The sequence below is a fragment of the Ustilago hordei genome, assembly GCF_900519145.1.
Source record: "Ustilago hordei strain Uho2 genome assembly, contig: UHO2_contig_03, whole genome shotgun sequence".
NCBI classification, from domain to species: Eukaryota; Fungi; Basidiomycota; class Ustilaginomycetes; order Ustilaginales; family Ustilaginaceae; genus Ustilago; species Ustilago hordei.
The window spans coordinates 979,552-996,093 of NW_024545288.1; the positions used below are offsets into that span (position 1 = coordinate 979,552).

Consider the following 16,542-nt stretch of genomic DNA (forward strand, 5'->3'; position numbering starts at 1 on the left):
TTGATAACCGCGGAAGTGACACGCACGGAGCTGTCCATCCATGATCGAGGTCGCACCACTCACACAGCCGGCTCAGCTTCTCAGTACACAACCAGTCAAAGTCTAAGTTCGCTTGACAGCATACTCTTTTAGGTTACAAGGAGATGGGAACAAGTTCTAGCTAGGCACCAGGAGGTTACTGCGACTCCTTAGCAGCCTCGTCTCGTAACAATCGTCGAAGGATCTTGCCCGAAGGACTGTTTCGTGCAATGCAGAGTAAAGAGAAGGGTCAGTGACTGTGCTTACAATTGGAGCGGTTAGCTGCGTCGAAAAGCGCTATGGCAACATACCTCTTAGGAATCACTTCGAGAATCCTCACACCACCTCGTAGACGCTTGTGGTTGGCAACCTTGGTGGCTGTCCACTCGATGATCTCCTTCGCTACTGCGTCTGGGTTCTCACTCTTAGCTACGTCTTCCTTCAACACGACGTAGGCTCGAGGCAGCTCGGTTGCCTGTTCTTTGTCCTGGATACCGATGACAGCCGCGTCTGCAATCTTGGGGTGGGAGAGCAAGGTTGCTTCGAGCTCGGCAGGGGGAACCTGGAATCCCTTGTACTTGATGAGTTCCTTCTTGCGGTCGACGATCCAGAAGAAGTTGTCCTTCATGATGGCAACATCACCCGTCTTGAACCAGCCGTCGGGTGTGATGCAGTCGTCAGTGGCCTCCTTGTTGTTCAGGTAACCCTTCATGATGGTGGGACCACGAACCCAGAATTCACCGGGCTTGCCGTTCTCTCCCTGCTCGAAACCGACGTCATTGCCATCTTCATCAACCAATCGACCCTCGACACCGGCGAGCAGTCGTCCGCAGCTACCCATGTGGGCGTGGTACTCGTCTGGTCGTGCGAAGGTGGCAGTGGGCGAGGTCTCGCTCAATCCCCAACCCTGCGTGACTTTCAATCCGGGATGCGTCGCTTCCACTTCCAAACTCAGCTCGGCTCCCAGCGGCGCTGCACCCGACATGACCCACTTTAGACTCTTGAGGTTGTACTTCTTTGCGCGAGGGTCCTTGGCCAGCAGCACAAGAATGGGAGGCACGACATAGCTGACGTTGCACTTGAACTTCTCCACCGCCGAGCAGAATATGTCGAGGTCAAACCTGGGCAACACCACCGATTCGGCACCAGTGTAGACACCCTTCATGATACTCTTGACCAAGCCAAAGATGTGAAACATGGGCAGCACAGCGACGTATCGGTCGTTGGGGCCGATCGCGTCGCTAAAGGTGGTGACAATGGCAGTTGTGACGGCAGTGATGTTGCCGTGCACAAGTTGGACACCCTTCGGCTTACCGCTGGTGCCGCTCGAGAAGACAATGAAGGCGTCTTCGGTTCGATCGTCGACCACCTTGTGCGTCTGGAGTCGCTCCTCTCCGAGCAAGATGCGTGCGTCTTGCTCGCCCTTGTCACCTTTCTTGAGGCTGTCGCCGTCATCGAGGATCCAGAGACGGTTCTGGCCATTCTTGGACTTGAGACCTTTCTTGGCCTGCTCAAGACCTTCTCTGGCTGTGCTGAGTGCGCTCTGATGGCAGAAGATGTAATCGACATCGGCTTCGTGAATTGGGTGGACGAGCTCTTCTGGCCCATATGCAGCATTGAGGGGGACCAGAACGACACCAGCGCACAAACCCGCGTGCACGATCAAGGGGTAGACGGTGCTGTTAGGCGAAACTATGGCGATTCTGCAACCGGGCTGGAGGCCGAGTTTGTGACGCAGAGAGTATGCGAGACGGCGGGCGTCATCCTGGAGCTGCTTGCGAGTGATTTTAAAACCGTCGAGACGGTAGAAGGCCGGCTTGTTTTCGTCGACCTTGTTTGGGTTGCTGTAGAGAAAGTCGAAGAGGTTTCCTCTCTGCACGCGCGGCGGTGCCGGCTCGAGCGATCGAAGGATCTGAGGTGCCATGTTGGAAGAGTTTTGCTTGAGCTGTATTCGGGTGAGGTGGATGGATCAAGCGTTGAGCAGAGGGGTCGATGGGAATGTGGGGTGGAAAGAGAAATATGTGCTTATGAATGTGTGCAGCACAGACGCAGCGGGGAAAGGGCACTGAACTGGTGGCGGGTTTAATGGATGCTGGACCAACCGCAAAGGATCAAGCAAGCTGTGCGGGGCAGACTGATCACCGCTCTGGAAATTGTGGAGTGAAACAGCTGCTTGCGCTCACTTGCGTCTTCTCAGTCTGCAATGGAGCCTTGTTGTGGAACGTGCAGCAAATGGCGGTGAAAGCAGGTGTCGATTGCGATAATATGTAAGAACCAAGTACAAGACAATGACTAGAATATATATGTGTCTCCCCAGCAGAGACCTGTGTACGAGGTTGAAACATGTACGGCGCAACTATCTTCTACCTCGTCGGGTATCAGACAGCCGGTATGCCGGTAACCTGTCGCGATAATCGGCCTGGGGCCTCATGCTACGGATCCGAGTGAGCGAAGGTGGCGAAAGTGTGAGATCGAACTCACATACTTTCACTAGCCTGTTCGCATGGCCCAACCAGCGGAGTTGAGTTGCGGAAGATTCTGCAGCCTTGGGACTGCGAAACAGCTTTGGTGTAAGCAGCACAAAAAGTAGCAGCGGCTCACAAAAAGTATTCGCGACTCAAGAGGCCGGCATTCGGCTCTAAACTTAGCCTGAACTGAGTTCCGATTTTACCGGTTCTTGGGCCTGTCTATCCGCGTAGCTATCTCTCCGCAGTAACCTGCTCGTCATCGGCCGGCACACCGCTGATCAGCCGATGCAGCATGGCACCAACTTGACCTACACCGTTGGCCCATGTGAATGACAGTCAAGAAATAGCATGCTCGTCCCAGCACTCGCAGCGGATTGTAATGTTGTAGTGCTGCAGCGACATAGGGTGCTGAAGGGGTTGCGGCGCTTCGCGGCCCGTCTCGGCCAAATAAATGAGAAATATACAAACAAACGCCGTGTCGCAGTCTCTTGCTGAAGGAATAATATTCGCCTGACTTTCGGAGCCGCATTTACTTGCTTCGATTTCCGTTGCAGTTTCGCTGTTTCCTCGGAAGGTCACTTTGAACAGCAGGATCTGAGGACATGTTTAGACTGATTAATTCTCCATATCGGTAGCAACACATCGGCGATCGGAATTTTGCTTGACATGCGCTCATCAGGAAAGATCGGCGATGCCAGGTGCTGCTGTGCGGAGGCCCTTTTCGATGCAAGGGATCCTCGAGATCTTTTTTTTTTTTTTTTTTTTTTTTGGCAACATCTCTCAACACCGACGGGCGACACATCTGTCAAGCCATTGCTCTTGCTTTTCGACGCCACTCTGGGTGCATCGGACCGTTTCTGTGTAACTCAGGTTGCTCGTCGAGCGAGCACACGGATCGAAGCGTGCCTTGAGCATGCTTGTCGCAGTTGTGTCTGTAGACCTGCAAGCGGCACGAAGATGAGAGGGACCGCATCCTTTTTGCTTACTTGCATTCCGAATGAATGATGAGCAATGGCAAATACGAGATGCCAAAAACATGTGCTATTGTTTGCAATCGACGTAGGAAAGATTGAGTTGCGTTGACAATCGCGGGAACCAGCCCGTTGCCAGTCCTGCACTCTACTGTTGCATACTGTCTTGAGGTGATCAACAGCTTGTTGAAGTTTGGTCCCGATAACTAGCGATCGGGTAGAGTCTGAGTACGATGTCACTGCTAGTTTTAGACAGAAACAAATATACTCAATTGACTAAGTGAACATGGCAAGCGCCTAGTGCTGCCAGCATGATATATATACATATGGGTGGCACATGCCGAATGTGGGAGTTGCTATAGTTAATGATCCAGCCTGACAACAAGCGGGACTTGGTTGTACCCAATCTCTAGTGAGATTGGTTATCCTTGATCTCTGATCAAATCGGTCCTCAGACCGGATTGGCCCTGCCTGATCACCGATCAGATCGGCTTCGCGTCGTCCTTTAGCGTCACACTGGATCGTCATCTTCAGCACAGCCACTTCAAACCAAGGTTGGTAAGGATCTCGCAGTTCCGGAGGAGGGAGTCTAAAATTCAACACAAACGCGTACAAAAGACATACGCGACGTGGCTGACCCTCGTGTGTCGCTAGGTGTCAGCTGCGATTGGCTCTCCTCACAAGGTCGCATCCACTTTGCGCACGGCCTGCCGATCATCTTTGCTCTCCATCATCAAAGGTTCGGCTTCCCCACTTCATCTCACCTACTGTACTTACCCACCATCCGAGCATCGGTGTCATGCCTGCCAGTCTACGGCTCACAAGTGATGACTGCAACCGTTGCTCAATACACCTGACGAATGCTCAACGATGGCGATGGCTCTTGGCGCGGGAAAGTGAGACGATTTTGGAACGGCGAAAGGGCGAAATTGCCGAACGGCTTAGGAAGAGCGTGGACGGCAAAGTGCGTGCGACCAACGCTTTCTTCTTTCGAGCCCACACTGTTGCTTTGCCTTGACAAGAAGAGAGCCCTCTTTGCCCTGTATAACGCGTGTCGGGTCAGGGTTCAATTTCAGCTGTCCAAAGTGTTTCTTCCTAAGATTCCAAGGCCTTGCTTGGCAGGCTGGCGTGCATTTCCAGAAGAAAAGAGAAAATGGAAAAAAAAGAAAAAAAAAAAAAAGAAAAAAAAAAAAGAAAAAAAAAAAGAAAAAAAAAAAGAAAAAAAAAAGGCTCCCTTGCATGCATGTGTTTACGTGTGTGTATCTTTCTCTCTTCACGAGCTGGCGTAAGTAACTAGTTCGAGCAAGTCGCGCTCGTGTGTGTGTGTGTGTGCATTTGCTTGCGAGGCAGAGCAAAGGCCCAGCAACATTGGTAGTGAACTTGCTTTGGCGCTGCTGCATCTCGCACACTTTCTGCCTGTGTAGCCGAGCAGCCTTTTTGGCGGGTCCAAGTTTGTTCTTGACAGCAGCTTGCACCCATATTCGTGTTCGGAGTTTGTTGGCGGCGAGACAAGTCTCTGTCTGTGTGTCTGTCACACACACTCTCTCTCCTGAGAGCGAAAAAGTCGATTGGCCAACTCGGTCTTCCTGCACAGTCCTCTTCCTTTCTTATGCTTCACTTTCGCGCTTGGTCGGCGGCGGCGTAAAGTGCATCACACTATTGAGCTCTAAGTTAAGTTAACTCTCTTGTGACCCACACTACACACACACACACAAACGATCACTTGCTCCCTATCGCCACGATCATCACCAATCTTTCCATCGTATCAACAGCCATCTTGCTCTGTATTTTGGCTAACCTATCATTTCGGCAAGCCCGAGCTCACCAGAACAGGAGGCGTGGGAACCGCTCGACCTCTTTCGGATGTGCTCCGAAGTGCAACAAGCACGTACCTCTTGACGGTCATAGGCTGAACCGACTCTTCCGTATCGCCTGCCAGCTCATCATCGGCGCAGTCCGACAGCTTTGTCAGCATGCCACCTCCTTCTCACCAGGCTGGGCAGCACGCTGCTTCATCTCAACAGCAACAGCAACAGTACTATTCGCAACCTCAGCAGCATCAACAACATCAGCTATTATCAGCATCGCAACAACAACAACAACAGCAGCAACAAGATAGATCTCAAACGCAACCCATCGGGCGCAGTCAGTCTGCATTCAATTTCCTCCTCAACAAAGCAAAGGCACCCTTCTCGTCATCCTCAAGCTCGTCGACGCTCACTGCCTCTGCTTCCCTCTCTTCACTATCTGCACACCAGGAGGATCCTTTCGATGACACAACCAATCACATTCAGTATCATCGCCAGTTACAAAAGGATCACACCTTTCCACATGCTCCTCCTGCTCCTGGTCAGGGTCGCAGAGTTCCCAGCGCCAGTGTAGACAAGACCTCGCGCACACAGCAGCAGCAGCAGCAGCAACAACAACAACAACAACAACAACAACAACAACAACAACAACAACAACAACAACAACAACAACAACAACAACAACAACAACAACAACAACAACAACAACAACAACAACAACAACAACAACAACAGCAGCAGCAGCAAACGGATCCCCTGCATCCTGGTAGACCAAGTGGCGCATCCTTCTCTCGTCCAAGCTACTCTGAAGAACCCCAAAATGCTGTCGCGAGTCCTACCAAACGCGGCTTCTTTGGCGGCATCGGTCGCGATCGCAAAGCGTCGACAGCGTCTATCAAGCAGCCAGCTCCTCCCAAGCCCAACTTTTCCTACAGCCCGCTCTCCAAGAGTCATCGTTCCGAGCAATCATCCAGCAACTATGCGCAGTTCAGCAAGAGTCAGTCTGATCTTCATGCTCGTGACTTTAACTCACCAACCCACCCAACTGCCGAGCTTCCCCGCATACCCGCCATCTACCAGCAGACCGCTCCTGCTTCTGCCGAACGCAATCGATATTTGCGCTCGCCGAGCCTCGCCATGAACTTTTCGCGCAGCGTAGACGACCTCAGCTCGGTCGAACAGCCTGTCTCGCCTTTCCCAGCTTCACCGGGATACGACGAGAGCACTTCGACGCTGGCTACCATGGCCACCTCCACCTCCCCAGGCACGTGGGGAGAGCACGGTGTTCCCCTTGCGCAACCAGACTGGCGCCCAAGTGATATGGGGACATTGGCATCGCCTACTCAGCAGCCGAACGCTCCGCACCAGCGCTTCAAGGCCGGACACACTAAACTGGATTCGGTCGCCTCGCAGATTCAACCCTCGACCGGATCTGTCCAGAACCCACCCAATAACTGGACAAGTATGTCGCCCCCACAGTACGGCTATCTTCAGTCGTCCACCGCTCAGCGGACCGATGCTCGACATGCACGTAAAGTTTCCAAGCTCAGTGGAAAGGAATTTTCGAGTCGCAGTGCCGTAGCGTCCAGCCTGGCAGCATCGCTCGGCCTCACCAATCTTGGAGGTTCCTCCGCGGCACCGACCTCCCTCACGGTCCAAACATTTCACGAGCCTGTTCCTCTTCCTCAGGGCGCGGTCTTCCAGGGCTTTGTCAACCGCAACGCCAACATCAGTCTGTCTCTCGCACAGCTCAATGGACACGATCACGGCAAAGGAAAGGAAAAGGACATCTCTAAGGGCTGGAAACCATACCGAGTTGTACTGCAAGAGGGTCGACTCTGCTTCTACAAGCCGCCGAGCAACATCGTAGATGAAGTCAAATCGCTCTTTCCCACAGGCCTTGTTCGCACCCTACCCGACACGCCAGCCTCAGCCACCTCTTCCGCCAGTCTCAATACCGACGCGCTCATGAGGAGCGGTCTCAGCAAGCAAGATCTGCTGAGCGCCACTTCCAGTACCAACGAGATGACTTCACCTTTTCCCTCGCCTAGTCTGCGACCACGCATCCCTGCAGTTCGACAGAATTCCAACAAGTCGGCAACCATCTCGGCCGGCTCCCCAACAACGCCGGTTTTTGCACCTTCAGCATCACAGTTCACTGACGCTGCGCACAGATCCTGGATCAAGCCTGGTAAGCACCCGGAGCTCATCCTTGTCGACGCAATCGAGGCTCCCCAAGGCTGGGCTGAACGTATCCAGAGTGGCAGTCTGGAAGCTCTGGCGCACGAATTTGTCATGGCAACTCAGCTTCCTACAGGAGCTGAGCGATTGTCTGCATCGGCATCGCCGCTTCTCCTTCAGATGGAATCAAGCCAATCGATGGACTCTACCGTCGAGGCATACGCGGCGGCGGTTCTGGTGGCCATCTTTGCGGGCCAGGAGCCACGAGGGGTGCTTGTTGCAACCGTTGTCAAGTTCATCACTGAGGTGCAACATCACGCGCAAGACCTTCTTGCAGCCAAAGAGGACGGCTCGCAAAACGGTGTCGAACCATCAATGCTCAAGTCACGGCTCGCAACCCTTCTGGACGTTTCGGTGCGAGCTGGGATCGCTCAAACGAGCGAGGGCGCCGACGCAATCCGTCGTCTCTCCGCTATCATCCAAGAGGACGGCGACGAGCTGACCGAGAAGCTGCAGAAGTTTGCGGCGTCGGTCTTGTCCGACGAAGCTGTTGAGAAAGAGGCATCCATCGATTGGATCAGTAAAGTAGCAGACCAGAGCTCGATAGAGACTCGCGAAGATCTGCGAGAGCTGCAGAGCTCACTCTCCATCTCAGATGATCTCTTGCTGCGTTTGGAGCCTCTCGAGATTGCCCAGCAGATCCAAATCTTCCACGCTGATGCCCTTCGTCATTTAGTCGGTCGTCGCCTCTCCATGCTCGAGCTGCTCGAAACTGCAAAGAAAGACGACAAGGTCGTATCTGCGCTCAGTTTCGATTCCTTATCTCCCCACCCCCTTACCGTTCTGGCTCTGAAGCATCTCCTCAACTCCAGCGCAGGGGCGTCCGACCCAGCGAGCGTCGATCAGAACGGCGCACGGCACCGTGCTTCAGTGCTTCGCCATTGGATCGCTGTCGCCTCCTATCTGCTCACGCTTGGTGATGTCGCTGGATGGATGGCGGTCTGCACTGCACTGTGTTCCCGTGCTGTGACCCGCTTGGAGCAGACCTGGCGTTACCTGGCCGAAGGTGACCGAGTCTTGGTGGCAGAAGAATGGGCTCCAATCCTGTCGAGCATCTCGTGGACAGAAGGTGTCTCGGTCAATGTGCGGGCCCGCTTTGTAGGGGATAATTCGGAGCCTTTCGTCGTCATGCCAGATGGCAAGAAGGCTGCGGCGGTCCCTTACCTCGGCAACGTCCTCTATCGCACTCTGCGACAATTTGATAGCCCGTCAGCGAGCGCCGGCCATGTCAAGCTTCTAGGTCCAGCAGAAGACGCGTTCTATCTGTTTTCAACTTCCAACGAATGGCGAAGCGTGTGGCAACAAGCGGCTGCCGACCCTGCTCTATGCATTATCGACCATGCGGAGCCTCTGGCTCAGTATCAAGCAACGCTGCATTTGCTTTTCCAAGATGCAGCAGCTCGCAACTCGACATTGCAGTGCGACATGGAACGTTCTTTCCAACTGGAAGCCAAGGCGCTAGGCAACCACGACGCTCGCGAGAGGCATACACTACCACCCAACGCCAACCCGTGCCTCCCGCTCGTGCCTCTTCTGTTCCCTCAGCCGCTCCCGCTCTTGTCTCTGCTGGATGCCACTCAGATCAAGGCTGAGCTCTTCCGCCGAGATGATCAGCGCATGAACGCGAGCAAAGATCCGCATGCGACAATCACCTCGCGTTCTCTCATTCGTCCATCGCTAGCTGGATCGCCGTTGGTCAGATCATCGGCTTTCTCACCTCCACTTGGAAGCCGTACGAGTCGCAGCGCCACCTTCAGCGGTATCATCGAGTGGTCTTCGAATTCACCCACGCCGAGCTGGGAGGACCCTAACAGCACTGTCATCAAGGTCGGCAATGAGCTGATGCTCCGTGCTGTGCAAGAACCCAACTTATCGCTTCCCAGCTCCCCAATGACAGGCAAGCGCTTTTCGCAGGACTTCGGCCGTGCTTCGCGACCTCTTTCGCAGATCTCGAAACGATCCAGCTTGCCTGCGTCTAACCGTAGCTCCGTCGTTGACATTTTAGTGCCGATGCAGGTGGTTGTAAAAGCAGCAACGCTCGACCGCATGATCGATATTCTCGTAATGGGTCTTCAACACGTCAACGTCTCCCCTGCGCCTGCCGCTGGTGATAGCAACGAATCGCAGAACGTGCCGGCGCGCAAGACAAGGCTCGTGATGGATATGGAGACCTACCGAACTACCTTCCTCGCTACATTCCGCAGTCTCTGTTCGCCTCCTGAGCTGTTTGAACAGCTGCAGAAGCGATTCTCAACAGCGATCACGGCGAGTAAGGAGCTGTCCGGTGCTGACGAGTTCCGTACTTCGAGTCAATTCCCGTCGTGGATCTCGGTCATCCCTGTGGGAAGCCAAGCAGAGCCCACCGATTGGGATATGGTCTACCGCATCCGCATGGGTGTCGTGCTGACATTGCGATTGTGGATTGACCGCTTCGCACAGGACTTTGTGGACGACGACGTTCTATACCATATGGCCCTAGGTTTCCTGCGTCAACCTGGCCTCGAAGTGACCCCGGAGGACCTCGATCAGCAGAAGGTCGTGAACGCGCTGGCTCAACTAAGGGGCATGTTTGGTGCAAAAATCATGGGCGCCAATGCGAGGCAAGAAGAGCGCAGCTATGCTACTGACTCGTCTGTTCAGGTTGCTAGCGACCAACATCATGCCGAGTTTGACTTCGACCGAGCTTCAGCAGCCGAGCTGGTCGAGTACCTGGAATCAATTGCGACCGTGTTCTTCGACAAGATCGTCGATCGTGACCTTCTTGTTGTCAGCGAAATCTTTGAGAAGCAGGCTAATCACCCTGCTGCATGGTTCACCGTCAAAACAGGCAGCACTGGGACAGCTGAGGAGGACAAACCCGTCACCAACATGTACACGCTGCTCGATGTTCTCAAGACAAACGACAATGCAGGCAAAGATGCCAGCAAGGACACCAACAAGAACCTGACTCTGCAGCAAAAGCTTCCATCGGCAGTGCGCGGTGCCCTTGCCGCGCAAAGTCTCTTCCGAGGCTGGATCGCCATTCACATCATCGAGTCGGGTATCGGTCTCGAGCGTCGTCAAGAGAGGCTTTCAAAGCTTCTGGACGCTCTATGGATCTGCAGGGCCCGCATGTTGCGGCTGAGAAGGGACGATGTTACGACCACAGTGAATGCCAATAACGGCAATCCCAGCATTATGACAGACATCTCTCAGCCCTTCCGCGAACCCACCATCGGATCCTTTGTCGAGTCTGCCATCGTCAACACGCTCGGCTCTTCCGAATCGCGCATCTTCTTGCGCGCATGGCAAGGTGTGGCGGCATCTCGCGGCGCCAAGGGCGACAGCCTGGAGGACTTGATGCCGCAGCAGGTCGACGCAGCCATGCGGTCCGCCACTGAGCTGTCAGGGACGCCTGACATCGGCTGGGTTCTCGCATGCTTGGCTGAAGCAGCTACCCAGGCACCGAGCATTCAGACTTCGACTGCGGACGTCGAGCTGATCGACTTTGAGAAGCGACGTACAATGTGGGCGCTGATCGATGGTGCTGTCCGTGTCCGACCCGCCTGCAACGTCCCTGACCTTGTCGATCTTGCAGGTGCTCGATTGCGACTAATGCAGAGCGCCCTGACTCGAGTCATTTGGGACCGCCGCGCCTTCCGTGAAGATGCAGCCAAGGAGATGCGCAACGCTCCGCCAGTCCGATCGGATGCCAGGCTGCGTCCGAGCAGCTCCACCAAGGCGCTCCCTGGTCTGTCGAAGCAGCAGCAAGAGAAGCTTCGTCGAGATCGAGCGGCTTTGGAGATGCTCAACTCGCTACCCTTGCGACCATCGATCTCGTCTCGGGTGTCCAGCATGCCGTCGAACGGCACAAGAGGCTCGGCTGCCAGTTCACCTTCTTCTGGTAACATGCCTATGCCATCAGAGAAGTCCGCAATCACGCAAGCACCTCCGCCCGACAAGGCTACCATTCGTGCTCGTCGCATGACTGCACTGTTCAAAGGTGCCGTGCGTCCGCTCATCTCATTGGACAAACCCGATGGACCTGCCAAGTCGGTGTCTGAGCTGATGCGCCTGACTCCACTTCAGAAACCTTCCATCATTGCAGGGCTTGGCGGTGCGCGCATCTCCGTCTGGAACAATTCTCAACGGTCGTTCGTGTTTCATCTCACTTCGCAAGAGGGCGCCAAATATCTCTTGCAAACCTCCAATGCTGCAGAGCTAGCGAAATGGGTTAGTCACGTGGAGCGGACATCGAAGGAGTACGCTGTGCAGAGGCCACTCGACGCACGAAAAGGATCTGTTCCAGCCAAGAGCAAGGCCACGCCCGCGCCACTGTATGGACGGCCTCTGGTGGAGCTTTCGGAACGAGAAGGTCATTCCGTCCCGACGGCGGTCGAGCGCATGTTTGCCGAGATCGAAGCTAGAGGTCTTCGAGAGCAGGGTATTTATCGTATCTCGGGCTCCAAGAGCTCTGTCGAGAATCTGCGAAGAACGTTCGATCAACAGCCTGCAGAGTCGATCGATCTCGCTACAGGCGAGTTCAGTGACATTCACACCATTGCAGGCGCCGTGAAGACCTGGCTGCGAGAGCTACCGGAGCCTTTGATTACCTTTGACTCGTACGACGATCTGATCGCAACCAACGCCATGGAAAACGATGATCGGCTTTATGCTATGCGCGACATCATCTGGAAGATGCCCAAGGTCCACTTTGATGTGCTTCGACGCACAGCAGAGCATCTCGCGCGTGTCGTTGAGGAAGGCGAGGTCAACAAGATGCTGGCACACAATGTCGCGCTTGTCTTTGGAACCTCACTGCTCAACCCGCCCCCTGGTCCGTCGAGTGTCGCTATCGGATTTGGTAACCTTGGCAAAGCCGCCAATGTAGTCAAGACAATCGTGACAATGCACGAGTGGCTCTTTGAGCCCGAACCGGAACCAGAGCCGGAGCTGGAGGTTGAGCCGGAGCTAGAGGCACGAACCGACGATCAGACTGAGGCACAGCCTGATCCCAGCAACGTTGTCGCGGCCGAAGAGGGGTCGGAAAAGATAGCAAACTGGAACACGCCTTCCAAGTCAGACCGCGCACTTGCCTCGTCGCTGTCGTTGCCAAGCGACACAGCGGCAGTCAACTTCAGCGCACCTCTAACTCTAGAGCCGCCCACTGATCACGGGCCCGCCGAGCTCAGAGACGCAGATGGCGAAGATGAGGCGTTATCTGAGCTCCCGGTGCGTTCCCGTCGCGGTGGTCGGGGTAGACCTTTGACCATCGTTGGTCTTGATGGGTTGTCAGCGCTGGGTGGAGAGGATGCTGTAGCCAAATTGCTCGGAAGCGGCCGGGACGCGGAGATGAAGACGGTGGCTGACGAGGATGAGGAGGCCTCAGCACATGAAGCAGGCAAGGCTGCTCAGACAGGGACAGAAGCTGAAGTCTCAGTCGAATCACATACGATTGGCGCGGCTCCTCGCATCGTGCTTTCCGGAGACGGCGACAGCGAGGAGGAAGCAGTGGAGGATGAGGTCTCTGAGAGTGCTGGGGACGACTCGAATGACGTCGACGCGGCTGCTGACGGGGCTGAGGATGCACCCTCGGTCGAACAGAACATACATGGCGATGATGCTGACGCTAGCTTAGGCCTCGCTGTTGCTACCGAGCGCCCACGAAAGGCTCGCAGCACGTATCGAGACAGCGTCTTCACGTCATACTCGATATATGCCGATTGTTTTGACAACATGAAGCTGGAAAGTCAGTCTTCGGCGGCGAGCATGGTCAAGCGTCAATCGATGCAGTTGCTTGGTCAGCCTTCCGCGTCCTCTTCAGAAGCCGGGATCCCAGAGACCAAGCAGGACGCCTGAGCTACACGTAGCTGGGCCCAAATTGTACTCTTAAAATGTGCTCATGTTACTCTACACGCATGCATTTCAATCATACGCAGAGCATCCCTTTTTTTTTTTTTTTTTTTTTTTTTTTTTTTTTTTTTTTTTTTTTTGGTGCTCGTGTTCAACATTCGGTCTTGCTGTGTAGGAAGTGGATGCAAGATGAGTATGGCATTGAAATGAGTACTGTACAGTAGCTATTCGTCTTCGTCGTCGACTGCAAACCTGGGTGGACGATTGGTATCTGATGAATCAAAGTGTGCTTGGCGCGGCTGTTGTGGTGAGGCGGAGCGACCAGCATTCGGCGCTGAGTAGTATCCTGAATCCGAGATGTGGGACTTCCTCGGTGCTCCTGCTCCAGACCCGGCTGCGTTGTAGCTGGACTCGTGAGTGTAGTTGGTGTTCATCGATTCATCTTGAACCGAGTCATATCCTCGCGTGACAGACTCCCGACCTCCGAGATCACCTCCACTGAAGTTATCATCTGCCGCCAGATGCGTCGGTAGTGGAGGCATCAACATCCAACGATTCCTCGAATCTAGTTCACCTTGAATTTTTGCCTCCGCTTCCACTTCGCTTGGAGGCCGCAGAGCTTTAAGATGTGAGAAGGCGGTTGAGAAGAATCCGCGAAGTTCTGCCACCTCATGAGCTGAAATGTTGTGCATTTGGAGATGAACCGAGTTGATCATGGGTACACCCGATAGGATCTTGGATTGTCTTGCTTCGCGGATGTCCTTAAGCAGTGCCCGAACGCGGTTGGAATTGGGAACGTCATCTGCAGCGTTCGCGAGGAGGGTTTGAGAGACGCCGATCCAGTAATGTGGCAGATCGGAGAATCCTGGTTGTGTGGTTTCCTGCTTGAGGGTTTCGGTCAGAGAGTCGAGGGTAAGCCATGTGGGAGGGACAACGACGGCCTTTTTGCGTTTTTTGAGATGGAGAGCGACCCAGAGTGGAACGACGGCGGGGGTGGGAGGTCGAAAGGGCCCGTAGATGCCAGAGAGGAGTCGGACGCGGTCGACGGATGTGAGTGGCACAATGGTCACAGAGGTGGAAGAGAGAGAGGTTGTGGCGAGGTCGAGGTCGGGTGCATTACAGCCTCGGGCGTAGGCTGAGAGGGATAAGCTGGATGAGGAAATGCTGCCTGGCATCGATGATGAGGATGCGAAGGCTGACATTGTGTCGCCGCGGCCTGTAGCAGCAGTCTAGGATCTAGAGAAGCCGGTGCTGTTGATGCTACGTGGAACGATCGAGGCCGCTTGAAGACGAAAGTCTCAAGACAAGAGGTGATCCCCACGAGCGAGCAGTTTCAAGATGGAGTGTAAGTAGTGTATCTCCAACGAGAAGCGCATTCGAGTGTTGGTCTTGTCAGAATTCGGGACGCGGCGCGCGACCACTCAACGCCAACGTTGTGTTGCTCCACCAAAACTATTCGACCCCTTCGATTCTATTTTTTGCACCTCCGTTTGGCGACGGACTTTACGCAATCAGACTCGTTGACGGCAGTTGATTGCGCTGATCACCTTGTATCGGTGTTGCTGGGCCTTGAATGCCTCTTCTGCTGCGTTGCGTTGATTGATACGCTACTCTCGGTGACTGTCTAGTACGTTAGATCGGCAGATTGATTCCCGAAGAATCTCGAATTGAGGCTGTGTGAAGCTGATCTGACGAGCAATTCTGGGTGCAAGCAGCAGTTCATTCCGAATTGCATCTTGCTGGCTGACTGCCAAGCATCTCGTCAACGTCCGCATGAGCACGGAGACAATCTCACCTTTTCATCGTCACCGTCACGCAGCGCTTGCAACCTGTCAACATCATCCCTCGCCGAAACTGGCTCCGTTTCAAACCGGAGCAGACTGCACTTCTGCTTTCGTGCTCCTCACAGAATCGCTGCAAAGTTGTCAAGGTCGTCAGGTCGACTTAAAAAGAAGTTATAGATCCTAGCAACTTCGAGTTTCTCAACTCAGAGTATACAATGTCAGTCATGCCCGGATCTACACCACATAGATCACGATACACACCGTTACGGCGAAATGCTACCTCTACGGACATATCCTCACGCATACGATCCGCCTACTTGTATGGCCGCTCGTATTTCGACCGAATATGGAAAGCTTTCCTCGCCCTTCCGCCGGAGCAGCGGTACATCATCTACCTTGCTGTCGCTATCAAAATGCTCATTCTAGGTGTAGTGGTCTACATCGGTCCAGAAGCCATGTTCGATGCCACAGCGAAGCTTGCGATCTGGTTCGGCTCACAACCTTTCGGCGCGGCACTCATAGTTGCGCTCGTCATCATCGTCAGCTTCCCACCGTTCATTGGATATGGTACATCGATCACCCTTTGCGGTCTCGGCTGGGGTGTTCATGCAGATGCTACATCTGAACATGCCGAACTCAACGGTAATCTTCTCCAAGCATGGCTGCTCGCATCTACCGCCTGCCTTCTTGGCGCTACTGTCTCCTTCACCGTTCTTCGCTTCCTCATCGTTCACCACAGCAAGCGGGTCTCCTGGATCAGTAACACCCTCAATGATCCCAAATATGTTGCTCTATCCACAGCAGTGCGACATAGAGGTCTGTCCATGGCCATCCTCATTCGTTTCTGCCCCTTCCCATTCGCGTACTCCAACCTCTTCTTCGCTAGCCTGGTGGACGCAGTTTCGTTCAAGCACTTTTTCGTCGCCACGGCACTCATCACTCCGAAGCTCTTCTTGCATGTTTGGCTGGGAACACGCATGTTCCAGCTAATGGATCGGGATCAGCGCGCTCAGCTCGATGGCTGGGCGAAAGCGCTCAATGTCATCTACATTTTGGTCGGATCTGCCATTGGTGTTGCTACAGGATGGCTTGTCTGGTCTGAGACGACGAAAGTGCTGCAAGTTATCGAGCGCGAACAGCAACAGTCTTCGTCGCAGGACCGACAAGCGTCTTCCAGCAGCAGTCGCGCCGACCTAACGGAGCAAAGCAACACGGCCGAATCATCGTACCGCGATGCACCGACTCTCAGCAGCAAAAGTGCAGACAACGCTGCTTCGCCGTTCATTTTAGACTTTGACCAAGATGCTGATGAGGTGGAAAATCAGGTCGGGCATAGCTCAAATCGTGACGGTCGAAGGGAGGATCCAAAGCAGAGTCTTCTTCCACAATAGTGTCATGCAATTCACTTGCTCATAGAGAG

The 16,542-nt window shown here is 54.2% G+C and overlaps 4 protein-coding genes across 4 annotated transcripts; 2 read left to right on the forward strand and 2 right to left on the reverse strand.

The window, feature by feature from the left end:
- Positions 1-175: 175 nt before the first annotated feature.
- Positions 176-1,942, reverse strand: UHO2_01918 (uncharacterized protein; the record flags this gene model as incomplete). The annotated part of the gene is made up of 2 exons (XM_041559355.1): positions 176-236; positions 330-1,942. 2 exons carry the CDS (start codon positions 1,940-1,942, stop codon positions 176-178), a joined length of 1,674 nt encoding a protein of 557 aa, XP_041415289.1.
- A 3,488-nt stretch (positions 1,943-5,430) lies between these two features.
- Positions 5,431-13,344, forward strand: UHO2_01919 (uncharacterized protein; the record flags this gene model as incomplete). The annotated part of the gene is made up of 2 exons (XM_041559356.1): positions 5,431-5,835; positions 5,935-13,344. 2 exons carry the CDS (start codon positions 5,431-5,433, stop codon positions 13,342-13,344), a joined length of 7,815 nt encoding a protein of 2,604 aa, XP_041415290.1.
- A 218-nt stretch (positions 13,345-13,562) lies between these two features.
- Positions 13,563-14,540, reverse strand: UHO2_01920 (uncharacterized protein; the record flags this gene model as incomplete). Its single annotated transcript, XM_041559357.1, has 1 exon — positions 13,563-14,540. One exon carries the CDS (start codon positions 14,538-14,540, stop codon positions 13,563-13,565), a length of 978 nt encoding a protein of 325 aa, XP_041415291.1.
- An 806-nt stretch (positions 14,541-15,346) lies between these two features.
- UHO2_01921 (uncharacterized protein) lies at positions 15,347-16,513 on the forward strand (the record flags this gene model as incomplete). The annotated part of the gene is made up of 1 exon (XM_041559358.1): positions 15,347-16,513. The coding sequence occupies one exon, from the start codon at positions 15,347-15,349 to the stop codon at positions 16,511-16,513; it is 1,167 nt and encodes a 388-aa protein (XP_041415292.1).
- Between the last annotated feature and the right edge of the window lie 29 nt (positions 16,514-16,542).